Source organism: Perognathus longimembris, chromosome 2, assembly GCF_023159225.1.
Source record: "Perognathus longimembris pacificus isolate PPM17 chromosome 2, ASM2315922v1, whole genome shotgun sequence".
NCBI lineage: Eukaryota > Metazoa > Chordata > Mammalia > Rodentia > Heteromyidae > Perognathus > Perognathus longimembris.
The window spans coordinates 67,898,211-67,920,854 of record NC_063162.1 but is presented as its reverse complement, the minus strand read 5'-3'; the positions used below and the strand labels follow the sequence as shown (position 1 = coordinate 67,920,854).

General features: G+C 42.3%; 1 protein-coding gene across 1 annotated transcript in view; it reads left to right on the top strand.

Moving 5' to 3' along the window:
- Nucleotides 1-11,064, top strand: part of Hecw1 (HECT, C2 and WW domain containing E3 ubiquitin protein ligase 1) — a 288,520-nt gene extending 277,456 nt beyond the window's left edge. The window contains exons 25-28 of the mRNA XM_048339413.1: nt 335-481; nt 3,676-3,790; nt 6,557-6,755; nt 10,897-11,064. Of these exons, the coding sequence (XP_048195370.1) occupies nt 335-481; nt 3,676-3,790; nt 6,557-6,755; nt 10,897-11,008 (573 nt within the window). The 3' untranslated portion in view covers nt 11,009-11,064. The remainder of the gene's footprint in view (nt 1-334; nt 482-3,675; nt 3,791-6,556; nt 6,756-10,896) is intronic.
- Nucleotides 11,065-22,644: the final 11,580 nt, after the last annotated feature.

The window sequence follows — 22,644 nt, the reverse complement described above, 5'->3', positions numbered from 1 at the left end:
TCTAAGATATGCATTGAACAGGAAGTTTGCCTTCTCCCCCACTTTAACTCTCTTTGTCTTCTATTCCTATTACACCTTTTGAGTTAAAGAAATGTGTTTCCTTCTTCTAGAACAAATACTGTAGCTATTCCAAGGTACTTGAGAATCTACTTCAAGTAACCAAAGTTTTCCTAGTGACTTCCACAAAAGGACAAAGGACTAAGGACACGACAGGAGATCATGTCAAATTACATAACGAGGAATTCTCCTGTAGTCGTCCTCCTAGACTCGCAATGGCTCCTTGGGAGACAAGCAGAAATTGACAGGCATCATGATCTTTCTGTTCTCCCTCAAGGTAACAGAGAGGGAGCTAAAGTCGGGAGGCGCCAACACCCAGGTGACGGAGAAGAACAAGAAGGAGTACATCGAGAGGATGGTGAAGTGGCGTGTGGAGCGAGGCGTGGTGCAGCAGGCTGAGGCCCTGGTGCGGGGCTTCTATGAGGTGAGGCCCAGCCAGCCTAAAGGAGGCAGACCTCTTCCCACTGCCTCCCCAGAGCTTTGTCCTGGGGTCTCTGCTCCTCAAGGCTCTTGAAGACCAGCAAGCCAGTCTGGGAGATTAGAAAGAAGCAAGGCAGGCCAAGAGCTCAGCTCTCCTTTCCAGAATATAAGAAGGCCTACCTGGGGTGGGAAACCTAGCTTTTATCAAAAGTGGAAACTACTCTCAAAAGCCTGACATTAGTACGGCCCTGCTGTGCCAGACACAGAAACACACAGCCTCCCTTTTCTACACATGTGCAACTAAGGTTTCCTCTGGCTAATTGAAACAAACAGACAAAACATGAAAGGAAGGCATTGGGAGATGATTTCCACTCTCAGCACATTTTAATTTTGTGACAGCCACATAATCCTGGCTGAACCAGAAATCAAAGAGACAACAACAACTGATAGGCTTCCTGTGCATAAGATGTCACCCTTAGCCAAACACAGGTGGCTCACACCTGTCATCCTAGCTACTCAGGAAGCTGAGATCTGAGGATCTCGATTCTAAGCCAGCTCAGGCAAGAAATTCCATGAAACTCTTTATTTCCAATCAACTACTCAGAAAAAGCTGGGAGTGTCACAGTATCTCAAGTGGTAGAATGCTAACCTTAAGCAAAAACAAGCTCAGAGTAAGTGCCTAGGCCCTGAGTTCAAGCCCCAGGACCAACAAAAAAAGAAAAAAGAATGACACCCTTACTCTTTGCCAGCTTGGATATAAGAGGGTGACCAAGTACTGGTATCTCATGATAGTAATCCAAGCTACTCAGGAGGCTGAGATCTGAAGATTGTAGTTCTAAGTCAACCTGGGAAGGAAAGACTGTGAGACTTATCTCCCATTAACCACCAGCAAAAAAAAAAAAAAAGTAGGGCTCAAGTGGCTCAAGTGGTAGAGCACTAGCCTTGAGCAAAGAAGCTCAGGTACAGTACCCAGGCCCTGAGTTCTAGAGCCAGAAAAAAAAAGAGAGAGAGAGAGAGAAACAGGAAAGGAAGAGGGAAGGAAGGAAAGAAAGGAGGGAGGGAGGGAGAGAGGGAAGGAGGGAGGGAGGGAGGAAGAAAAGAGCTGTGAATTCTTTTCTTACAGCTTGGAAGGTATTCTCTTGCCTTGTCAGGATGGGTAGGAACATGGGTTAGTGTCCACCCACCACTGGTTTGATCAAGGAAGGCATCATGGCAGACACAACTTGAGTCTGGCAGGCTTGCAGAGGATGTAAAGAACAGAGCTCCAGGGCTGGAGATATGGCCTAGTGGCAAGAGTGCCTACCTCATATACATGAGGCCCTGGGTTCGGTTCCCCAGCACCACATATACAGAAAATGGCCAGAAGTGGCGCTGTGGCTCAAGTGGCAGAGTGCTAGCCTTGAGCAGAAAGAAGCCAGGGACAGTGCTCAGGCCCTGAGTCCAAGCCACAGGACTGGCCAAAAAAAAAAAAAAAAAAAAAAGAACAGAAAAGAACAAAGCTCCAATAAACACTTCCTGTAGATCTTTAAAAAGGGAGGAATGCTAAGCACTAGTGCCTCACACCTATAATTCTAGCTACTCAGGAGGCTGAGATCTGAGGATCTTGTTTTGAAGCAGGCCCAGGCAGAAAATTCCCCGTGAGAATCTTATCCTCCAATTAACACTCAAAAACTAGAAGTGGGGCAGATGGAAAAACACTTGCAACAGCGGCAGGCAGAGCAGCAGGGCTATCCATAGGGTACCCAGTTGGCCTACTTGCCTGGAATTCTTGGGTTAAACACCGAAAAGCAAGATAGATGGTTTTTGTAACTGTTTAGTGTGTTAGGGTTTCCTTCCTTTTTTTTCTTTCTTTTTCTCTGTGGGGTGTGTGTGTGTGTGTGTGAGAGAGAGAGAGAGAGAGAGAGAGAGAGAGAGAGAGAGAGAGAGAGAGAGAGAGAGACAGAGACAGAGACAGAGACAGAGAGAGAGAGAGAGAGAGAGAGATGGGGCTTGAGCTCACTACCTAGATTCTCTTCCTTAAGGATCTACCACTTAACCTACAGCTCTACTTCCAGTGATTAATTGGAGATAAGAGTCTCACACACTTTCCTGCTTAATCCCGCTTCAAAATACAATCCTCAGAACTCAGCCTCCTGAGTAGCTAGGATTACAGGCATGAGCCATAGGTGCCTGGCAGGACTGGAGTCTTGAACTCAGGACCTTTGTACTTGCTAGGCCAGCACTCTACTACCTGAGTCATACCTCCAGCTTAGTGTGTTGAATTTAATAAAAATAAAAATAAACCAGAAGTGGTGCTGTGGCTCAAGTAGTAGAACACTAGCCTTGAGCTCAAAGAGGCTTAGGGACAATGACCAAGCCCTGACTTCAAGCCCCACTACTGACAAAAAAGAGAGCAAGAGAGGAATGAAGCAAGGAGAGAAAGGAAGCCCAGTCATTTTAGTATTCTGTGTCCCATCTTAGGAATGAGTCATAATTTACATACATGTTAAGTAGAGCGAAAGGTATACAGTCACTGCAAGCTGACTTGCTAGACTTTTTGCCTTTAATATTCCATGTTCTGTGAAAACTTAAGTGTGAAGAGCGAAGTTGGGTTTGTTTGGAACATCAACAGCAGAGGCATGTCTCAGGTGGAGAAAACCACAGAGTCTTTATGTCTGATTCCACCCAGGATAGGTTACATTCTAAAATATTTAACTCCATGGCTCTCTTCATCCATTCAGTCTGCTTTAAGAAAATACTATACCCTGGGTTGCTCATAAGCAAAGAAATCTATTCCTCTCAGTGTTAGAGGCTGGAAAATCCTATCTCAGCCCACAAGCAGATTCCACGTGTGATGGGGGTGCACTTCTGGGCCACACATGGAAGCTTCTGGTCCTGTGCTCACACTGTGCAAGAGACCAGCATTCCCCCTCAGGTCTCCTTGTTGAGCCCTCTAACATCATTCATTAGGGACTCCATAACCCAGTCACATCCCAAATATTCCCACACTCTATGACCACAACTTTGAAAGCAACAATTACCAGGAACATAAACATTCAGATCACAGACTACTACTGCTTGGATTTGAACTCAGAAGTGCTTGCATGTTGGAAAGTTGTAAATGATGCTCAGTTTCTCAATGTAACACACGGGAAGGAAAATAGTCAATGTGCCCTTTCTGCATACCTGGGTCATGAGCTGAATCCATCTGTCTTTCAGGTGGTAGATTCAAGACTCGTCTCAGTGTTTGATGCCAGGGAGCTGGAGCTAGTGATAGCGGGGACTGCTGAGATTGACCTGAACGACTGGCGGAACAACACGGAGTACCGGGGAGGTGAGCTGACCCAGGCGGTGGCGGTGAAACTGTCACCAACAGGATTGAAATCTTCGGAAATTGGTGGTGTTGTTGTTGGAGTGAAGTTGACTAACATAAAGCTGACCATTTTAAGGTGGACAATTCAATAGACTTTAGGACATTGGTAATGTTGTTCAACCATACCCTTTAGCTAGTTTTAAAACACGTTTATCGGTGCACGCCTGGGAATGTGGCTTAGTGCTCAGGCCCTGAGTCCCAAGCCTCAGGACTGACCAAACACACACACACACACACACACACACACACACACACACACCATTCCAAAAAGAAATTTTGTACCCTTTAAGCAATTTTTCTTTCCTCTCACCAACCTACAGCAACTCAGTCTGAATTAGGTTTCTTTGGATTTAACTGTTCTACATACATTGTATAAATAGAATCATTCAACATGCTGCCTTTGGGGTCTGTTGCTGGTAATGTGGCTTGAACTCAGGGATCTCACACTCTCACTCAGCTTTTTTGGCTTACTTATGGCTAGTGCTTTACCACTGGAGCCATGCTTCTAGTTCTACTTTTTGCTGGTTAATTGGAGATGGAGTCTCATTGACCGTTCTGTCTGGGCTGGCTTTGGGCCATAACCATACAGGTCTCAGCCTTCAAAGTAGCTTAGGATCACAGGCCTAAGCCACCAGCTTCCAACAGGTCTTTGACTTAGCATACAGTTTTGAGAGTCATCTACATGGTAACATATTTTAGTATTTCTTTCTTTTCTTTGACAGTAATAATCTGTCATCTGTATATATGCTTCATGATTTTGTTCTTATTTGCAATGCAGTGTGAGAGATTGAAACTAGAACCCTGTGCTGGCTAGACAAGTACATTACCATTAAGCCACATGCATTCCAAGCCCAATTTATCACACAAAAAAACCTTGGTCTGTTGGGTGTTGGTGGCTGACACCTGTACTCCTAGCTACTCAGGAGGTTGAGATCTGAATATCACAGTTCTAGACAGCCTGGGCAGGAAAGTCCCTAAGACTCTTATCTCCAACTAACCACCAAAAACAATCTGGGAGTGGAGGTATGGCTTAAGTGGTAGAGCTCTATTCTAGCCTTGAGCAAAAAAGCTCAAGCAGAGTCCCCAGGCCCTGAGTTCAAGCTCCAGGTTGGTACCAAAACTAAAAATAAGCCTTGGCCTATTACAAAGCATAGCTAGTGCTTATTCTGCTTCCATCTGAACTTTCCTTCATGTTTCCATAATCCTGGCCCAAGTCTGTAAAGACTCAGGGAAAGCCCCATACAGGCAGCTCCTAGGGGCCAGAACATCATCAGGACATTCTTCTTTCTGTAGTCCTGATTTTCTGCCACAGGGGCTAAGTATGGTCTGTCTGAGTCCAATTTCTAGTCCCTCCTTACTGTTCATTCACCTTGTATTTTGCTAATACCCATGCCAAAACAAGTCACTTCCCTATCGACAGATTACTTACAGGAGTTGGGGGTTTTATTTAATGCTTTTTTTTTTTTTTTTGGCCCGTCCTGGGGCTTCGACTCAGAGCCTGAGCACTATCCCTGGCTTCTTTTTGCTCAAGGCTAGCACTCTGCCACTTGAGCCACAGCGCCACTTCTGGCCGTTTTCTGTATATGTGGTGCTGGGGAATCGAACCCAGGGCCTCATGTATAAGAGGCAAGCTCTCTTGCCACTAGGCCATATCCCCAGCCCCTGTTTAATGCTTTTTAAAAGCATCAAAACTCTTTGTTCATGGGAAATACTGCAGAGAGAGAGAGGGAGAGAGAGAGTTAGGGACACACAGAGATAGTTAGGGGCACCAACTCAGCATCCTTCATTCCCCAAGTACACTCAGCCGCAAGAACCCCCAGAGGCTCTCGGCTGGCCTAAGGTGTTGAGTGCTCACCTAAGGCCTCTAATGCTGCCAACCTGCTTCCCCATCCCATCAGATTCTCCTCTGTGCTAGCTGGATTCTTGGTTCCTCCCACTTAGTATTCTTTATTTCCCCTGCACATGTGTCCTCCCCATTCCTTCTACCTACACATGCTGTGCTCCCTCCCACCAAACTTCCTTTAGGAAGTTTGCTCTGTTTCTATCCCAGCCCCCATAACTCTCTCACGTCTTTGATGTTTCTTCCATTTGTAGTGAATCATTTATCTTAACTGATCTTTGAGCTTGGTCTCCCCATCCATGCTCTGAGAGGATCAGTATGTCTGCCACGGGGCCCAGTGTACCTCACCCTAGGCTTGACCTGGAAAACAACTGTGATAGGGCAGAATTTCCATCTGAGGGGAAACTGGCGGGGAGAACCGTGAGCCTTCAGCAGGTTTGCTGTCCATCTTCATCCTCTTTGGTGTTCTAGACTCTCCCAGGAAATGTAAGACACCAGAACAACTAAAGCACGATAAGATGCTATATATTCATGGAGGGTCTGACTTAGCCAAGCCTTTACTGTCCTTGTCTACATTTATATAAGGCAAGAATATCCCAGGGAAGTGTCCCAATTGTTTAAATAGAAAGCAAATGTCTCCTAGGACATGTCTCTGAATATAAACTCCTTTTATAAAATAGCTATTTTCTAAAGCTGTGTTTTTATTTGAAACCTGACCTAATTTAGTTACACAAGTGGTTTTAGAACTACATATCTAAAGCCATGATTAGCAAAATCAGCAGACCTAAGCTAGTTTGGTTAACATACCTATTGTGCTCCATTCTCTCCCTGTGCCTGCTTTGTCCTTTTCCCAAATCCTCTCTTCCGTCTTGTCCCGTTCCCACCAGGTTATCATGATGGGCATCTCGTGATCCGCTGGTTCTGGGCTGCCGTGGAACACTTCAATAATGAACAGAGACTAAGATTGCTTCAGTTTGTAACAGGAACCTCAAGTGTGCCCTATGAAGGCTTTGCCGCCCTGAGAGGAAGCAATGGGCTTCGGCGCTTCTGCATCGAGAAATGGGGGAAAATCACATCTCTCCCCAGGTACAGAGCTCTTACCAAACTTCAGGAAAGCTCATCCTTTGGTGATCATCCTTTGGGATGGAATCCTTGCTTGTCACTCCAACTTTTTTGTTATTAGAGTTACAAGTGAGATGTACCTGAGACTTGGGTTGACACCATATCCTTAGTGACTTTTTGATGATTGATGGCATCTGGGCTAAAATGTCTCAGTGCATATGCTAATCACATAACACTTCCCAATCCATATGTAGCCTAACTTAATTTCAAAAGGAATGTCTTAACATGGGGAGAAGGACAGCAAGGGCATTAGTCAAAACTGCTGGAAGTGCCAGGCACTACTTGCTCACACTTGTAATCCTAGCTACTCGGGAGGCTGAGATCTGAGAATCATGGCTCAAAGCCTGGGCAGGAGAGTCCGTGAGACTGTTATATCCAATAAACTATCAAGATGCCAGAAGTGGAGCTGTGGCTCAAGTGGTAGAGCACTAGCCTTGAGTAAAAGAACTCAGGGACAGCACCTAGGCTCTTAATTCAAGCCCCAGGACTGGCACTCACAACAAAGAAAATACTGGAAACTCAAAGAAACCCTTCCAGTATCATAATGTATACCTACATCATATCACTAGAAATTCTATTTGATGTGTGCATCATTTTCTTTCTGAATAAATTTTAAAACTGTGTGAGGATGAGGTCATATAACGCCCTGTGTCTCTACATTAGTTTCTGTGTAGTAGAGTATCAAAAAACATTGTGAGATGAATGCAGAAAAGTAGGCATTGGTCTTGAGGAAGTTTTACAGTATCAATTCTCTATGCCATGACTTTTGATCCCAATACATCCAAGGACCTTTCTCTGCCACTCTGGGTACGATATTCCTGAAGGGAATAAGGGACATGGACAGACAAGTCTGCATAGGTGCTACCGTAATAAATATTGCCTCAACAAACAGAAGATAGTCTTCACTCTCTTCTTCTTGTATTTCCTGATTTTAAAAGAAGTGTTTGTTTAGTTCAGAGCTGTTCCTATGTAGCCATTTGTTGTTAGTCAGCCTCCCATTTTTGTAACAAATGCCTGAGATAAATCAGCTTGGAAAGAGAAAAGGTGTGTTTGGATTCACAATTTTGCAAGTTTCAGCCTATTAGTACTTGGTCCCATTGCTTTGGGCCTGGGTGTGACAGAACACACATGGTAAGAAGAGACTCATTCAACTCATGAGCAGATGGGAAAAGAATACTAGTCTCCACACCTCCTTTGATGGCAAGCTCCCAATGACCTAACTTCCTGTCAGGAGGCTCCCCATCCTAAAGTTCTCATCACCTCCCAATAGTGATGGGCTTCCTGGTCCCTGGTTCTCGTGTGGAGACCATGCTTTCAACACACAGGCTTTTCAGGCATTTTTCCAGATTCCAACCACAACCCAACCCAAACACTTTTGCTAAATCCTTATCATGCAGAGATGTACTGGTCTATAGTTCTCATGGAACTTTCTGGTGTCCTAAGGACATCTGATGTTGCTAAGTACTGGTGGGCATTGGGGGTACCCACTTCTCAGAGTCAGCCCTCACTTGAGTCAGCAGCAGAACCTCAGATCAACTGCCTGAGCCCATTAAGAGCTAAGTTTACTGAACTAAATCTGCCAGGAAAATAAGAAAAATTTCCAGTAATCTGTTTCAATGTTAGATTTTGAGAATGTTGGCATCAACAGAGTGGAATTTGACATGGTGGCATTGAAAAGATCCTTGAGGAGTTTCAAAACATTAATTATGAGATGACGGTGATTCACTGGGCTAGTAAGCCATGGGAGAAAAGGCCAGGGTCTTAAGTCACCACAAAGATGACCCAGTTCCTAAAATCATTCTCACAATGATGGTTGCATTAATAAGAGACTCTTGGAATGATTCAGAGGGTCATGAAAGGCATTTGTGTGTATCCATCCTCCCAGTAGCCCTCTGAGGTGCACACAGCACATATTATTATCTCCATTTTACAAGTGGGAAAACTGGAGCTCCCAAGGACTAGCTGGGTTTCCCAGGGTAATAAAGCTGCTCAGGTATCTGAAAAGGGGTCTTCCACACCTGGATCCATCGCTCACCCACTGCTCCACACTGAACTGGCCGCTCTTGGTCCAGTGCATAGACAATGAGGTCAGCAAGTACCCTGTGCTGCCCAAGCCACGCCTGGAAGGTGGTGATGCCAAGCAGGAAGGAATGCTGGAGCCAGTCGTGACTTGGTTATATTCATCCATTCTCTAGGAGAGAGTCAAATTCATCTACAGGAGTTAATCAAGGCTATTGATGAATGCAACAGAAGGAACTGGTAAAGAAGCACTGGGCATCAAGAGCAAGTTCTGTCTGCTAATGCCTTTGGTTTATTTCTCCAGATTATCTCCTATGGAGTTAATTTAGTTCTTTCTGACTTGTGAATATGAGATTTTTCTTTCTACACACAAGGGCTGTTAAAATGACCAGTGGAAGGAAATCAAGCTATCTGCTCACATCTCACTCCTATTTCACCTATTTCCAAGGGCACACCTGGGATTTTCCTGGCCCACTTAACTTGATTAACCATGGCCCCATGTGTGTTCTAATTTCAGAAAAAAACACTGTGATCATGGTCTTACTTAGTTTACTTTTCTTTGCCCTGTCCACCAAACACTCTAGTGATTATTTTCTGTGGACGTTTGAACTTGAATCTTAGATAATGGTCATAGATAACTCAGATAATCTATTTTTATACTTCCTCCCAATCAAGACCTTAAGACCTATGGCCAAATATTCTGTTGAATTGTGCCTGGCCTACAACAGGAAAGGATGGGGGGGGGTGCTGGAAGAATGGGCTGGTGGTGAGAGCTAGGTCTTTGTCCCCTAAGAACAATGAGGAGGCTGTCACCAAGGGGTGGAATGGATGGATAGTGGGGAAACAAAACACCAGCATCTCCCAGATTCTCCTAGTGCAGGGAACTCCACTTCCTCTCTGCCTCTTCCCTCCTTCTGTATCCAAGACAGAGCTGGTAGTCTCAATTAAATAATTTTTATTTAAAGGTGCAAAAAAGACAAAATTTCCTAAGGGATCTTGTAATCAAAAAGAAGAATTTTACCCAATGACATTCTAAGGGAAAGAGTTTAGTTTTGTTTGTGTATGGGTTGGTTTTGTGATTTTTGTGAAGTCCTTTTCTGTGTATCTTAGAATGTTACAACACAATTTCCTCCTGGACAGGAAAAGGTATAAAATGAACTTCTGTTTGCATCCATCTGCTTTTCTTACTCCTTCTGGTTCATAGACCTACAATAACAAAGGAAGCCATCAGCTAGGGAAATTGGGCTCAAGGGAAGTTGTGTATGCTGAGCCTGTCACTCACTGCTGGAGACCCACAGTGGAGATTCCAGCCTGAGTGTTAGCTGCCTGGCAGGGAAGGCATTCCCTGGTCAAGGGCAAACCCTAGTAAGTGTGGGCTTACAGGACTAAATACATACCAAGTAAGACAGACCTAGGGAGGTGGTATGAAAATGCACAAAGCATGAGGAAAGGCTGTCTCACAAAGCTCAGGTGTGCTTGGAAAGGCAGTACTTGGGGTCTAGGTGGGGCATGTTCTGTTGTGGCAAAGGATTCAGGTTTGTCTCTAGGGTATACCTGAGATGGATGGAGAAGTAGAACTCAGGATTCCAGAACAGAGAGTGCAAGGGAAGGGGCAACATTATTCAAAAGGAAATGTACTCATAACCTGACTTGTGTAACTGAAACTCCCTCTGTGCATCACATTTATGATAAAAATAAAAAATAAAAAAAATTCTAGGTCATTGTTGATACGTGTAGTTGCCAGAGGTCCAGAACTCAGACCTAAAAAAGGAGACTTAGGAATTTATATTCATTTAATTAATATTTCCACATCCATCGCTGGCTGTGTCTAAGTTCATATTTGAGTTGTAAATCCAGGCTGATAGCATAGAGGTGATTGCTATTTACTGCATATTGGCTTAAAGATGCCAGCTCTCTATGTCTTCTCGTTTCATTCCCTTAACCTATTCACATCTAGACAGCCATTGTCATTTGCCGTGTATTGTGGTTGTCCTAAATCATGGTCCAACTCACTCGAAATCATAGATATATCCAGAACCACCAATATTCACAAAAGACTCTCACTGATCTTCTCTCCTCCATTCAGAGCCCACACGTGCTTCAATCGATTGGACCTTCCACCTTATCCCTCATACTCCATGTTGTATGAGAAGCTATTAACAGCTGTAGAAGAAACCAGCACGTTTGGACTTGAATAAGGGAATGGAGCCTCATCGGACATTGACCCAGCCAGTGACATCACCGTTTTCCTCTCTCTCCCTGTATCAACTCTCCTTTGATTTTGGTATTCCATGATGTTTTGTTGTGTTTTTTTTTTTTAATTTTCAAACCAAATCAGGATTGACACAAGCTGTGCATGAAGAACTGCCTTCTTCTAAGAGCTAACCTTCAGACTTATCTCCTCTGTTTCCAATGAACTGCTAGCCTGTATGCAATATTTAAACAACAACAACAAAAACTAAGAGCTGTCTCAAGGTCTGTTCATATCTCCACATACCTCCATTACTAACAATGAAATATGAATGCAAGTTACGCTGCACCTGAGCAAATGGCAATCGATGTTTACGTCCATTTCTATCATGTAGGGGAAATTTTAAGCCGTAAGCATTCCAAGCTTTTATATACACACATCTTCTGAGCAGAACCACCATTTTATTTTAATAATTTCTAACAACCAACTCCAGACCTAGGAGCTGATCAACTCTTTGTTTTCCTCCCACTCTACTCCCACCCAACCCCATGCATTCAATCCATCGGAAGGACAGCAGGGGCAAGACTGAAATTTTTCTACACTTGCCTCATGATTCCTATGTGGCATCAGTCCTATCAGCGTGGACTAGCCTAGACATATGGTGCAAATATGACACTTCCAACAATTAACAGCAGCAAGCTAAGCACGTCCTGCTGATACAAGGCAGTGCATCCCAAAGGTTGTGGGGACCCGGGGCTGGACTTAAGTTCAGACAAGTCTAGGAGGAGAAGCACCCATCGGGAGCGCTGACCACATCAGAAGCACAAACTTGTGCACATGTCCAAGAAGGAAACCTTTCTTGACTCCTGTAGCCGGAAGGATGAGACTTCAACCCCCATTGTGTTGAATGTGGTCAACAGAGGAAAGGAAAGGACATATTGTGTTCATTTGAATATTCAAATTATGTATTGTTTTTGTTTAGTCTAGCTATGATTTTTCACACACATACAGATAATCTCATGATTTGTATTAAAGCCAAATTTATTTACTTTGCAAACAACCTTTCTTGTTATCTTTGATATTGGTTTTTTCCCTTGTACTTTTTTCTCTTTATTTATTTATGTTTTAAACACAATGCTCAAGTTCCTTCCCATCTGACTGTCCCCAGGGACCACACTAACTAAGAAGCTGCAGAGAGCGATGGTGCTTGTTAGGGATCAAGGGCAATATGTACCTCTCCTTCACCCATAGCATCCTCAAAGGCACGTTGATGTGTGTCCAAATAAACATCCAAGTTCTTTTAGCATTCAGTAAAGTGATATCTCAGAAAACTATGGTTTGTTGTTGTTTTGTTTTGTTTTCAGAAAAACAGTTGTAGGCTTCCAAAGCAGCCTGATATCTGGATTACATTTGAGAGAAACCTAACCATAATGGTCATTGGCTATTTTTGTAACCTTGTATCCATGTTGTAAGAAATGTGTCTTAAATGAAAGTGTTTTTCTTCACTGGGAAAAGAAACTCGAGATACCCAACTATTTCAATATCCCCTGTGTTTCCAGTCTATTAAAGCAAGGAAGAAAGGTAAGAAAGGTAAGACTAAAATTAATTTTAGATGATGTTATGCTTTGTGGCTCAGTATACCAGTTTATGTCTGGGCAGTGCATTGTTTAGGTTGCTGGCACTCCCAAATAAAATATTTTCATGAGGGAATTATTTGTAATACCAGCAATTCTTGTGACATGAAGTAGCTGATGTCAAGCAGAGAGTACATTAGAGAGACTTACTCATCTGCTATTGTCTAAACACATTTATAAGATAGGGTAGAATATATGTTACAGGATATAGAACTTGAAGGACAGGTAAAATTCAGTATACATCAGAAAAGTAATGGATTCCAGTAGAGTTTTTATTTATTTATGAAATGCTAAGAATTATCCAAATCATTTTACCATATCCCTACTCTAACATTTATACAGTTTGTCTAATACAGGGCACCTTTCATCTTTAGAATTTGGTGCGATACATATAAATACCCACTAGTTCAAGCATTCAGCCTCTTTGGTTGTATATTTGTCAGGTATTACAAAGGAAGACAGCTCACAAGAAACGTAGGCATGAATACTGGAGAACTTTACAATTTACATCAATATTAATGCATTAATTAAATTAATTCATATTCTACCCACATGCAGAAGGAACAAATTATCATAGGAATTATAGTGGATATGAAACTTGAGCATAAATGGCTTTGCCACCTGTTTTCATTGTCAGCCACCTCTAGACAGATCTCACCAAGAAAAGAGCAATAGGCCTGTAGAAATGCCATAAGGAGATGCTGTCATCAAAGTTACCTGGGATGAGGGCTGGGGATATAGCCTAGTGGCAAGAGTGCCTGCCTCGGATACACGAGGCCCTAGGTTCGATTCCCCAGCACCACATATACAGAAAACGGCCAGAAGTGGCGCTGTGGCTCAAGTGACAGAGTGCTAGCCTTGAGCGGGAAGAAGCCAGGGACAGTGCTCAGGCCCTGAGTCCAAGGCCCACGACTGGCCAAAAAAAAGTTACCTGGGATGGAACCCCAGCATTCTGTTTCAGCTTCACATAGATGAAGGGCAGCAAAGCCAAGAAGCCAGCTTACTCCACAGTTAAGCTGATTTTTAATTCTATATGATTTCATTTTATCTATATGTAGAACTAAATTTTACTATTAATAGCACCAGGTGGAGATGTTTTGAAACTAAAACATGAGTTTATTCCATTAAGTGGATTATAAAAATAATCACCAGCAGGGAGTTGGTGGCCCATGCCTATAATACTAGCTATTCATGAGGCTGAGATCTGAGGATCTTGGTTCAAACCCAGCCCAGTGAGAAAAGTCCCAAATTTTGATCTCTAATTAACCACCAAAAATCCAGAAGTGGAGTTGTGGCTCAAGTGGTAGAGCTCTAGCCTTGTAAGCACCCAGGCCCTAAGTTGAAGCCTCAGGACTAGTAAATAAATAAATAAAGTAATCACCTTATAAGCCCAACTCCCCACAACAAGATCTTTTTAGTCTACTTTTAGTAAAATTACAATACCCTTGCCTGGAACACAAGAACAATAAAGAGAAATTTTATGTCACAATTTTGAAAAATACATTCAAAGCACTATAAGGTATATTCAATCCATGAATACAACAACCATTTTATTCTATAATATTACCATGTTAATCTACTAAATAAAAATTGAATCAGCAGAGTCAGCAATGTGAATCTATAAATTCTTTATGACTTCCTCCTATGTGTATAAACTGGTGGAAATTGTGAATTTTTTTACAACAATACACAAAAACCTTCTGGGTGATGAGAAAATTAGGAGAGATGTAATCTTCTCCCAGGCTTTAAACAATGTCCATCAGGAATGTGGCAAGCCAAGGAGCCAAGTTTTCCAGGACAGTTCCAGTGTGAACCAGCCTCTCATGTGTCAGGCCGTGTGTCTGAAATACGGATTCGAAATTTTTCTTAATTGCTACCAAGGTTTTCCCAGTCAAGATGAAACACTTTCAAATGAAAGTAGTTAGAACTTTACATAACAAACGTGGTGCTTTTTTATTATCATTATTCTGTATTTTGGTGTTCATTATGAAAATTACTGCAATACTATAATCATAAAAATCTGGAATGGAAGTTCTAATTCTCACAAGGTTTAAAAGAGAAAGTGTTCTTTTCCTGTTAGTGACATGTAGTCCCTTTGTTCTAGTAGGAAAACAAAAGGTGCCTAGAGGTAGTGTGTAGAGTAAGTATTGTTCCATTAGCCTATTTCCTGCAGCTTCCAAATTACCTAAAGAAATGTCTGTAACATTTTGTTAAAATAACAAAAAAAAAGTCTTTGTTCTAGTCTATAGCAAGAGAAGCCCACCTTACTGGGCTGATTTTGCGTACATCGACAAGAGAAATGTCACGTGATTCTCAGGCCCGCTTTCTCTTCATCATACACCTCCAAGGAATGTCAATAAACTCACTTTGGTATGGCACTGTGTACGCTCCTTATTACAAAGGGAAGTGGAGGGCATCGTGGCAATCTGCACCCTGCCTGTGCTCCTGCTGCTCATCTCGATGAAGCTACACAGACGGCTGAGGGAAACATAACTCAGAAGTCAATCATTGCTCCAGGACCCATAGAGTAGGGTCAGGAACTCATAAACAAAGGAGCAGCCTGTGTAACAGGAGTGCACCTGTTAGACTTCCCTGGAAACGACGTGGGCTTCTGTCTGTGTGTGTCCTTCCTGCAAGAACAAGTTGACATTGGCTGATACAAAATCCACCTTAATATCAAAGTGACCACCACCCCCTTCCACACCTCCAAAGCCCAAGCATGCAACTCTCACTGTGTGATCAGAAACTGATTTATTCTTTGAAGAAAACAATTTTATTATGAAAGATTGAGAGAACAAAAACAGAGGGACTGTCTAGGATTCAGTCAGAATCTTGATTTTTTTTTCTTTTTTGCCAGTATGGGGCTTGAACTCAGGACCTGGGTGCTTTCCATGGCCTTTTGCTCTCAAGGCAAGCACTGAGCCACTTGTTCCACTGTACCACAACTCCATTTCCAGGTTTCTGTTTTGTTTTGTTTTGTTTTGTTTGATGGTCAGTTGGAGATAGTCTCATGGATTTTCCTGCCCAGGCTGGCTTCAAACCATGATCCTCAGACATCAATCTCCTGAGTAGATAGGATTATATGCTTTAGCCACCAGCACCCAGAAGAATCTTAATAGTTTTATAAATACGCTGGGCTTGCTTCAGATTTTTTCTGATTGAAACCAATTTTTCTCTTTGGGCATAAAAGAACAATTGGCCTGGACTATAATTTACAGAGAGGCATAAGTTATATTATTTAATTTAACCTGGGGCCACTATTCTGAAATGAAGATTAGACTTTGGAACTCCTGATTTCTCTGGCTATATTTTTTCATGGAGTATACTGACATTAATTACATACTATAAGAGGAAAAAGATGACACACTCATTTTCATTCAAGATGTGGTCTAAATATGGTTACAAAAGTAGGTTCTCTAGCTGGACAAACAGACTATCAGAGAAGATGGGAATGACTTCTATCAGTGCACACAAGTCATTGATCTTGTACGTTGGGCCTCAATACTTTTGCCTGTATGTTTTATATTGGAGCTTTGAGAACCTAAAACAGAAAGAACTGACTTGCTCAGGGCCATGCAGCTTTATCTTGGGGCTAAAAGGATGCCTTGTCACAATATCCCTAAAGGTCCTAGGCTTCTGGACCTGGCATTAACAGGAGGCACTGTGCCAGGATGGTAAGGTGTGTGGAGGAGATAGGAGAATGTGCCACAGGCAGTGGGAGGCCTGCTTCCAAGCCCCTTCTTGTGGTTTAGAGAGCTGCTGAAACAAAGGAACACAAAGCAGATGGTTTGAGATCAAGATGGTCAGAGGGTTAGAGTATTTGTCCCATCCCTGTGTCCTATATGCTGGTGGTTTCCAGGTGAGTTTTGGCTTATAGATAGATTTCTACCTCTCTGTCTCCTTTGTTTTTTTTGTAACACTGGTGGAAAGCTGATTAGCAGACATAATCAACTTCTATCAGCCAAGTTTTTTTTTATCAGGAAGATAATGATTCCATGTGGCATGGAATAAGATAAATCTTATATGGTTGTGGAAGCTAATAAATAAATATGGTGGCATGTGTGGCTTCTGGTTGGCCTGAATCAGGAATAGAAGCAAAGTAGGAACCTATAGAGAACCAGGACAAGCAAATCTTATCATGAGTATAAACTGAAACCCACCAGAATCAATGAAGGTGCCCACACCCCTACTCACTGCCTCCAACCTCATAAATGTGGGAGAGCTTCCAGAAACATTTTTTTTCCATAGATCTCCCAGATGTACCTGATCTAGGACTTAGGAAAACTGCGCCAAAGATTCTTTCTTTCAAGCTCCTCATCGAATGCACCAACAATTCCAGTTGTCCCAACCTTGAATTTCCATTCTCTTATACAAGTTCTGTTGCTGCTTTCCTATCTATGTCACAGATTTCTACATTACACAGTGATTTCCTGCATTGTCGTCACAGCCTCCTAATGTGCCTTTCTGCACCCAATTTCTCCTCCACCCTTCCCTGCATGCATAGTCAGAGCAATTCATAAAACCCCACTGACATCATGCCACTCTTCATGATGGTCTCCCATCAGTAGGCAAACCCTTCAGAAGATGTCCCTGGCTGTCTCTCCCATCTTCTAACTGCTTTCCCTCCTTCACACACAAACAAGCACACATTCTTCTTCACAGTCCAGAGTTCCTCCTCTTAAATCACTCCTCTCCAGAATTTTCCTATCCAACAGATCTAAAATACAGCCTCTAGTCCCTCCCTAGTTCCTTTTCTTGTTTCATGCTTTTCATTATACCCTTGCGGCTAGCTGATATTATATCTGTTTATTATACATCTCCTCCATAAGCACAGAGGAAAGCAGAGATGCTGTTTTCTTTTGTCATTATACTGCCAAATATTAAGATAGTTTCTGGTTAAGAATAGTTATTCATTGGATAGTTTCTAAATCAATCAATGTGTCAGTCTTATCAAAATACCTACGAGCCGGGCACTGGGGGCTCAGGCCTGTAATCCTAGCTACTCAGGTGGCTGAAGTCCAAAGATTGTAGCTCAATGCCAGCCTGTGCAGAAAGTCCCCATGAGGCTCTTATCTCCAATTAAACACTCAAAAACTGGAAGTGGCACTGTGGCTCAGGTGGTAGAATGCTAGCCTTGAGCATAAAGAGGCTCAGGGACAGCACCCAGGCCCTGAGTTCAAGCCTCACAACTAACAACAACAACAACAAAATACATGAGAATCTAACTCATTTTATAAAGTCAATGCAACTATAGTATCAAAATTGGAAAGGTAATTATAAAAATATTTTTAAATCTATTATTGCTCAGACTGTCTTCTAAAAGATGATGTCAAATGAACCAAATTCAATCCCCAACAAAATCTAAGGGGAATTTTTGTAGAAATTGATCAACAGATTCTAAAACATATGTGGAAATTCAGAGAAGCTAGAAAAGGCATAAAAGGATAAAGCTGAAAGGCTGAATGTATTTGTTTTCAAGACTGACTATGGGCCTACAGTGATCAGAGCAGAAAAGAGTTTGGGGATGTAGTTCAGTGGTAGAATACTGGCCTAATGTATAGTAAGCCCTGGGTTTGATCCTCAGCACCATCAAAATGATTTTTAAAAATGAAAAGTTAGGGGCTGGGAATATGGCCTGGTGGCAAGAGTGCTTGCCTCGTATACATGAAGGTCTGGGTTCAATTCTCCAGCACCACAAATATAGAAAATGGCCAAAAGTGGCGCTATGGCTCAAGTGGCAGATTGCTATCCTTGAGCAAAAAGAAGCCAGGGACAGTGTTCAGGTCCTGAGTCCAAGTTCCAAGTCTGGCCCCCCCAAAAAGGAAGAAAAGTTAATGACAGCCTAGAGAAGTGGTTTTTAACAGAATTCCCTAAGATGATAAAAATAATCTATACCGTCAAATATGGCAGTATCTATATGTTACACTTACCTAATGGACATTTGAAATAAGGACAGTGTACTAAAGAATTTAATTTTAGTGAAATTAAATGCAATTGAAATAACTGCAGATGGCTAGTGGATACATACAGAATAGTAAAGGAACAGGGCACTAGTGACCCATACTTGTAATCCTAGCTACTCAGAAGGCTGAGATAGATGGCTAATGTCTTGAAATTAGCTTGGTCAGGAAAATCTGTGAGACTCTTGTGTTATTCCAATAAACTACTTAGAAAAAGTCAGAAATGGTGCTATGGCTCAAGTGATAGAGCCCTTGAGCAAAAGAAGCTCAAGAACAGCTCTCAGGCTCTGAGCTCATGTCCCAGGACCAGCACCAAGGGGGAAAAAAACAGAATGGCAAAGGAATAGACAGTCCAGAAAGAGACAAAAAATATTCAGTGAAATAAAAGAACTGGGAAACTATCTTCGTCCAAATTAAGCAGCTGTTACGGATCTACTGGACTGACTAATAGTTTAAAACTAAGACAAAACAACAAATTGGTAAGGACCTGGAGCAACTACACATTTTATATATTACTGACAGGAGTGTAAAATATTATATCTACTTTCAAAAATCCTGTATAATGTCTTCAGAATAGAAAAGAAGCCAGTTGCTGTAGCTCAAGCCTGTAATCCTAGCTACTTGGGAGATCAAAGCGTGGTGATTCAAGGCCAGCCTCTAAAAATTTAAGAGACTCCACCTTAGTCACTGGCCAATCTCACAAGTCCCCTTTCGTAATTATATATAAGCATATACATCATAGACATAGACATTCACATACACTTCCAGTGGTTATGGTTCTCTGGTGAACCCTAATACAACCTATTATGATATATCCTTCTATTTCTTTTCTTAGTCCATGAATAAATCAGAAGCCACATGCAAAGCTTAAACCTGGAAACGCATTCACCAGCCTTTCCAAGCTATTGGCTTATCATGTCCCTGCAACTGTTTGTTGACATGGCGTGACTGTCCCAAGGAATGAATGTTCTCTCAGCTTCTTCTGCCTCCCATTCCTGATCCTCAGCTCTCTGTACATTTCTATTTCATTTCAGAATAAATCTCTTTGCCAGAGTTGTTGTGGACAGACAGCTCCAAGAACAATCTTGCCATCCTTTCAAATGTCATATTTGTTTAGAAAGGGCCAAAGGGTAAAGGAAAAGTGAGAAGACCTGCACAAGCTGCCATTTTCTGAGATAAATTCTGAAAACTCATCTCTGAGAGACCAGAGTCGACTCTCACATCCCATCTAAAGGTGAACTCTGGCACAAGAACCTGCTGTATAAAATAGCTATCAGGGTTTTCACTCATACAGCAGCTGTCAAAGGAAATGACGGTGTTTAGCTGAACTTCTAATCTCATAAATGAGCTTTTCCTTGAAGAGCTCAATGTAGAAGGCTAATATTTTTAAAAGAGGAATAACAGCATAAGGAAGCTTTCACTTGATGAGGAACAACAAGTATATGAGCCTAGTCCTCATCAGGGAAGGGAGAGGCAGAGAGAAACTGAGTAGATGTGACTGAAATAGTTATACAGTCTAGCCATATTTTAAGGAAAATACAGCTTTTATATGCAGGGAATATACTTTAAAATAGTTTATTTTGATTACTTACAAAAGTCAGGTGCTGGTGGCTCTCATTTGTAATCCCAGTACTTTAGAAGGCTGAGATCTGAGGATCCTGGTTCAAACCCAGCCTGGGCAAACAAATTTGAGAGACTATTATCTCCAATTGACCACCAAAAAGTCAGAAGTAGAGGTATGGCCCAAGTGGTAGAGCTCCAGCCTTGAGTGAATAAAATAAGTGAGAGCATAAGGCCCTGTCTTCAAGCCCTAGCACTCTCCCTCTCTCTCTCTTTCTCTCCCTCTCACTCACACACACACACACATACACACACATGCATGCACACGCATATACATATATATTCAACTAAGGATGTTTGGAAAATACAAAGAACATGAAAAAATTCACATCAAGGCAGAACAGATGGGGGAAGAAAGGCATTGGAAATAGAAACCAGGAATTCAAAGATAAACCTATTAGTCACCAAGTGCTAGTGACTCTTGCCTACCTCCTAGCTACTCAGGAGGCTGACATCTGGAGAAGCCCCTCCTCCCAAAGCATCTGATAAAATCCATTCTTTGTTTAAAGGGATAGTCAGGGAAAGCAGACATCTATGTCAGCGTGACACACATTTAGTGGACTGATCAGACTGGATATCCCTACACCCAGTGGATAATGCTATGCCAGTTCTACAGTAAGGAGGATGAACTGTACCAGGTGCCCAGAACCAAGGGGAGCACCAAGGCAAGCTTGAACTTAATTTGAGACAAACATCATCCCCATTTTCACCATAAATACCCCTGATGTCACAGCACTTGGCATGCCTCTTCTCAGGAGTGCCACCCCCGCCGTCCTTGGCTCTGCTTCCCCAACCAGCCTTCTTGGTCTCTACCTCACTGTGTCCTCACATTGTCTTCTGCAATAACATCAGCCACCTGGTACACAAGGGCCAGGTAAAGGCCTCCTGCCTTTTGGAGGCTTCCTTGGAACCTCCCTGATTCTGGAACAACCTGACTCAAAGAGAATTATTGTTGCCCTAGTAATTTCCTGCCATCTCTTTTGAGATCATAGAATACAGTGGAAATGATTTCAAATTATCCCTTTTTTAAAGAGGCATTATTGTCAAACAAATTCTTTATATTCTAGTGTTTGTTTTAATTACACAACACATAATAGTTTAAGAAACGATTATATGAGCCAGTCACCAATAGCTCACACCAGTAATCATGGCTATGCAAGAGACTGAGATCTGAGGATCTCAGTTCAAAGCCATCCCAGGCAGGAAAGTCCATGAGATTCTAATCTCCAATTAACTACTAAAGAAGCTGGAAGTGGAGCCATTGTTTAACTGGTAGAACACCAGCTTCGAGCTCAGAAACACTGCCCAGTCCCTTTCTATTCAAGCCCTAGGACCAGCACAATGTGGGGGTGGGGTGGGGGAGGGGGGAAACCTTATTATATTAAAATAGCACATAATCACCTATCAGGTAAACTAATCATAATAAGTTTAACTATCATCTTAGTAGGAGACAGTAACTATTGCATATTCAATTCAACCACTTTTATTCATCAATTTTTATAGTGTCATGTTGTTGTGCCAAGTCGCAAGACGACCACCAAGAAGGCCACCAAGACTCAGACGTTCCGAAATGCAAAAGCAAGGCAGGGCTTCATTTAAGTGAGCTGCAACTCGGGCCTCGTCCTACCCACCAACACAGCGGAGGTTAGGAGGAAGCCTCGAGCTGTGATTACACAGGGCTTATAAAGGCAAAAAACAAAGTTACAACAATCAGGTGTTCAAGCAAGCAAGATTAGGACACAGGTACAAATCTGATTGGCTCAGAGCTCGAGGCACTCTGGGGGCAGTCAGAGTTAAGCATTCCCAGCGGTTAGAGTTCTAGACCAACTGGGCCCTAAGGGGCTTGTCCTGGGTTTGCTCACAGGGCCTGCTTATCCCAGGTTCGCGTGGTAAAGTGGGGTTCGCGTGGTAAAGTGGGGCCTGACTTCAAAGACTGGCACTTCAATGTAAGCACACTGAGGATACAGAAATAAATGGTTCCTGTTTTACTGAACCTGGAAGAGGGAAAAGTATACATGGAAAAAACATGATTACAATAAACTCATGTTTGTATACAGAAGCAGACTGGCCAGGGAAACTTCTAGAAACAGGTACAAACAGAAAATGATACCTAAGCTTCCAGAAATGCACAGATAAATATAAATCAGAATAAATGAAGAGAATAAAAAACACATAAGTCTCTGTCTCTGTGTTTTATCTTCCCATTATCATGTTGGGCATTAAATTACACTAGAAGTCTCTGCCAGTTTTGCTGCCAATATGGAACCTGGTTAGTTCATTGATATTTCCTTCATTCACGGTAAGTTTGAATCTTTTATATAGATCCTTTCTGTTTTCCTCTTTAAAAATTATCTCTGAAACCATAATAATAATAAACAGCTTGGAATTGGCATAGGAACAGGCCTGAGGACCAGGCCTGAGGAACAGAA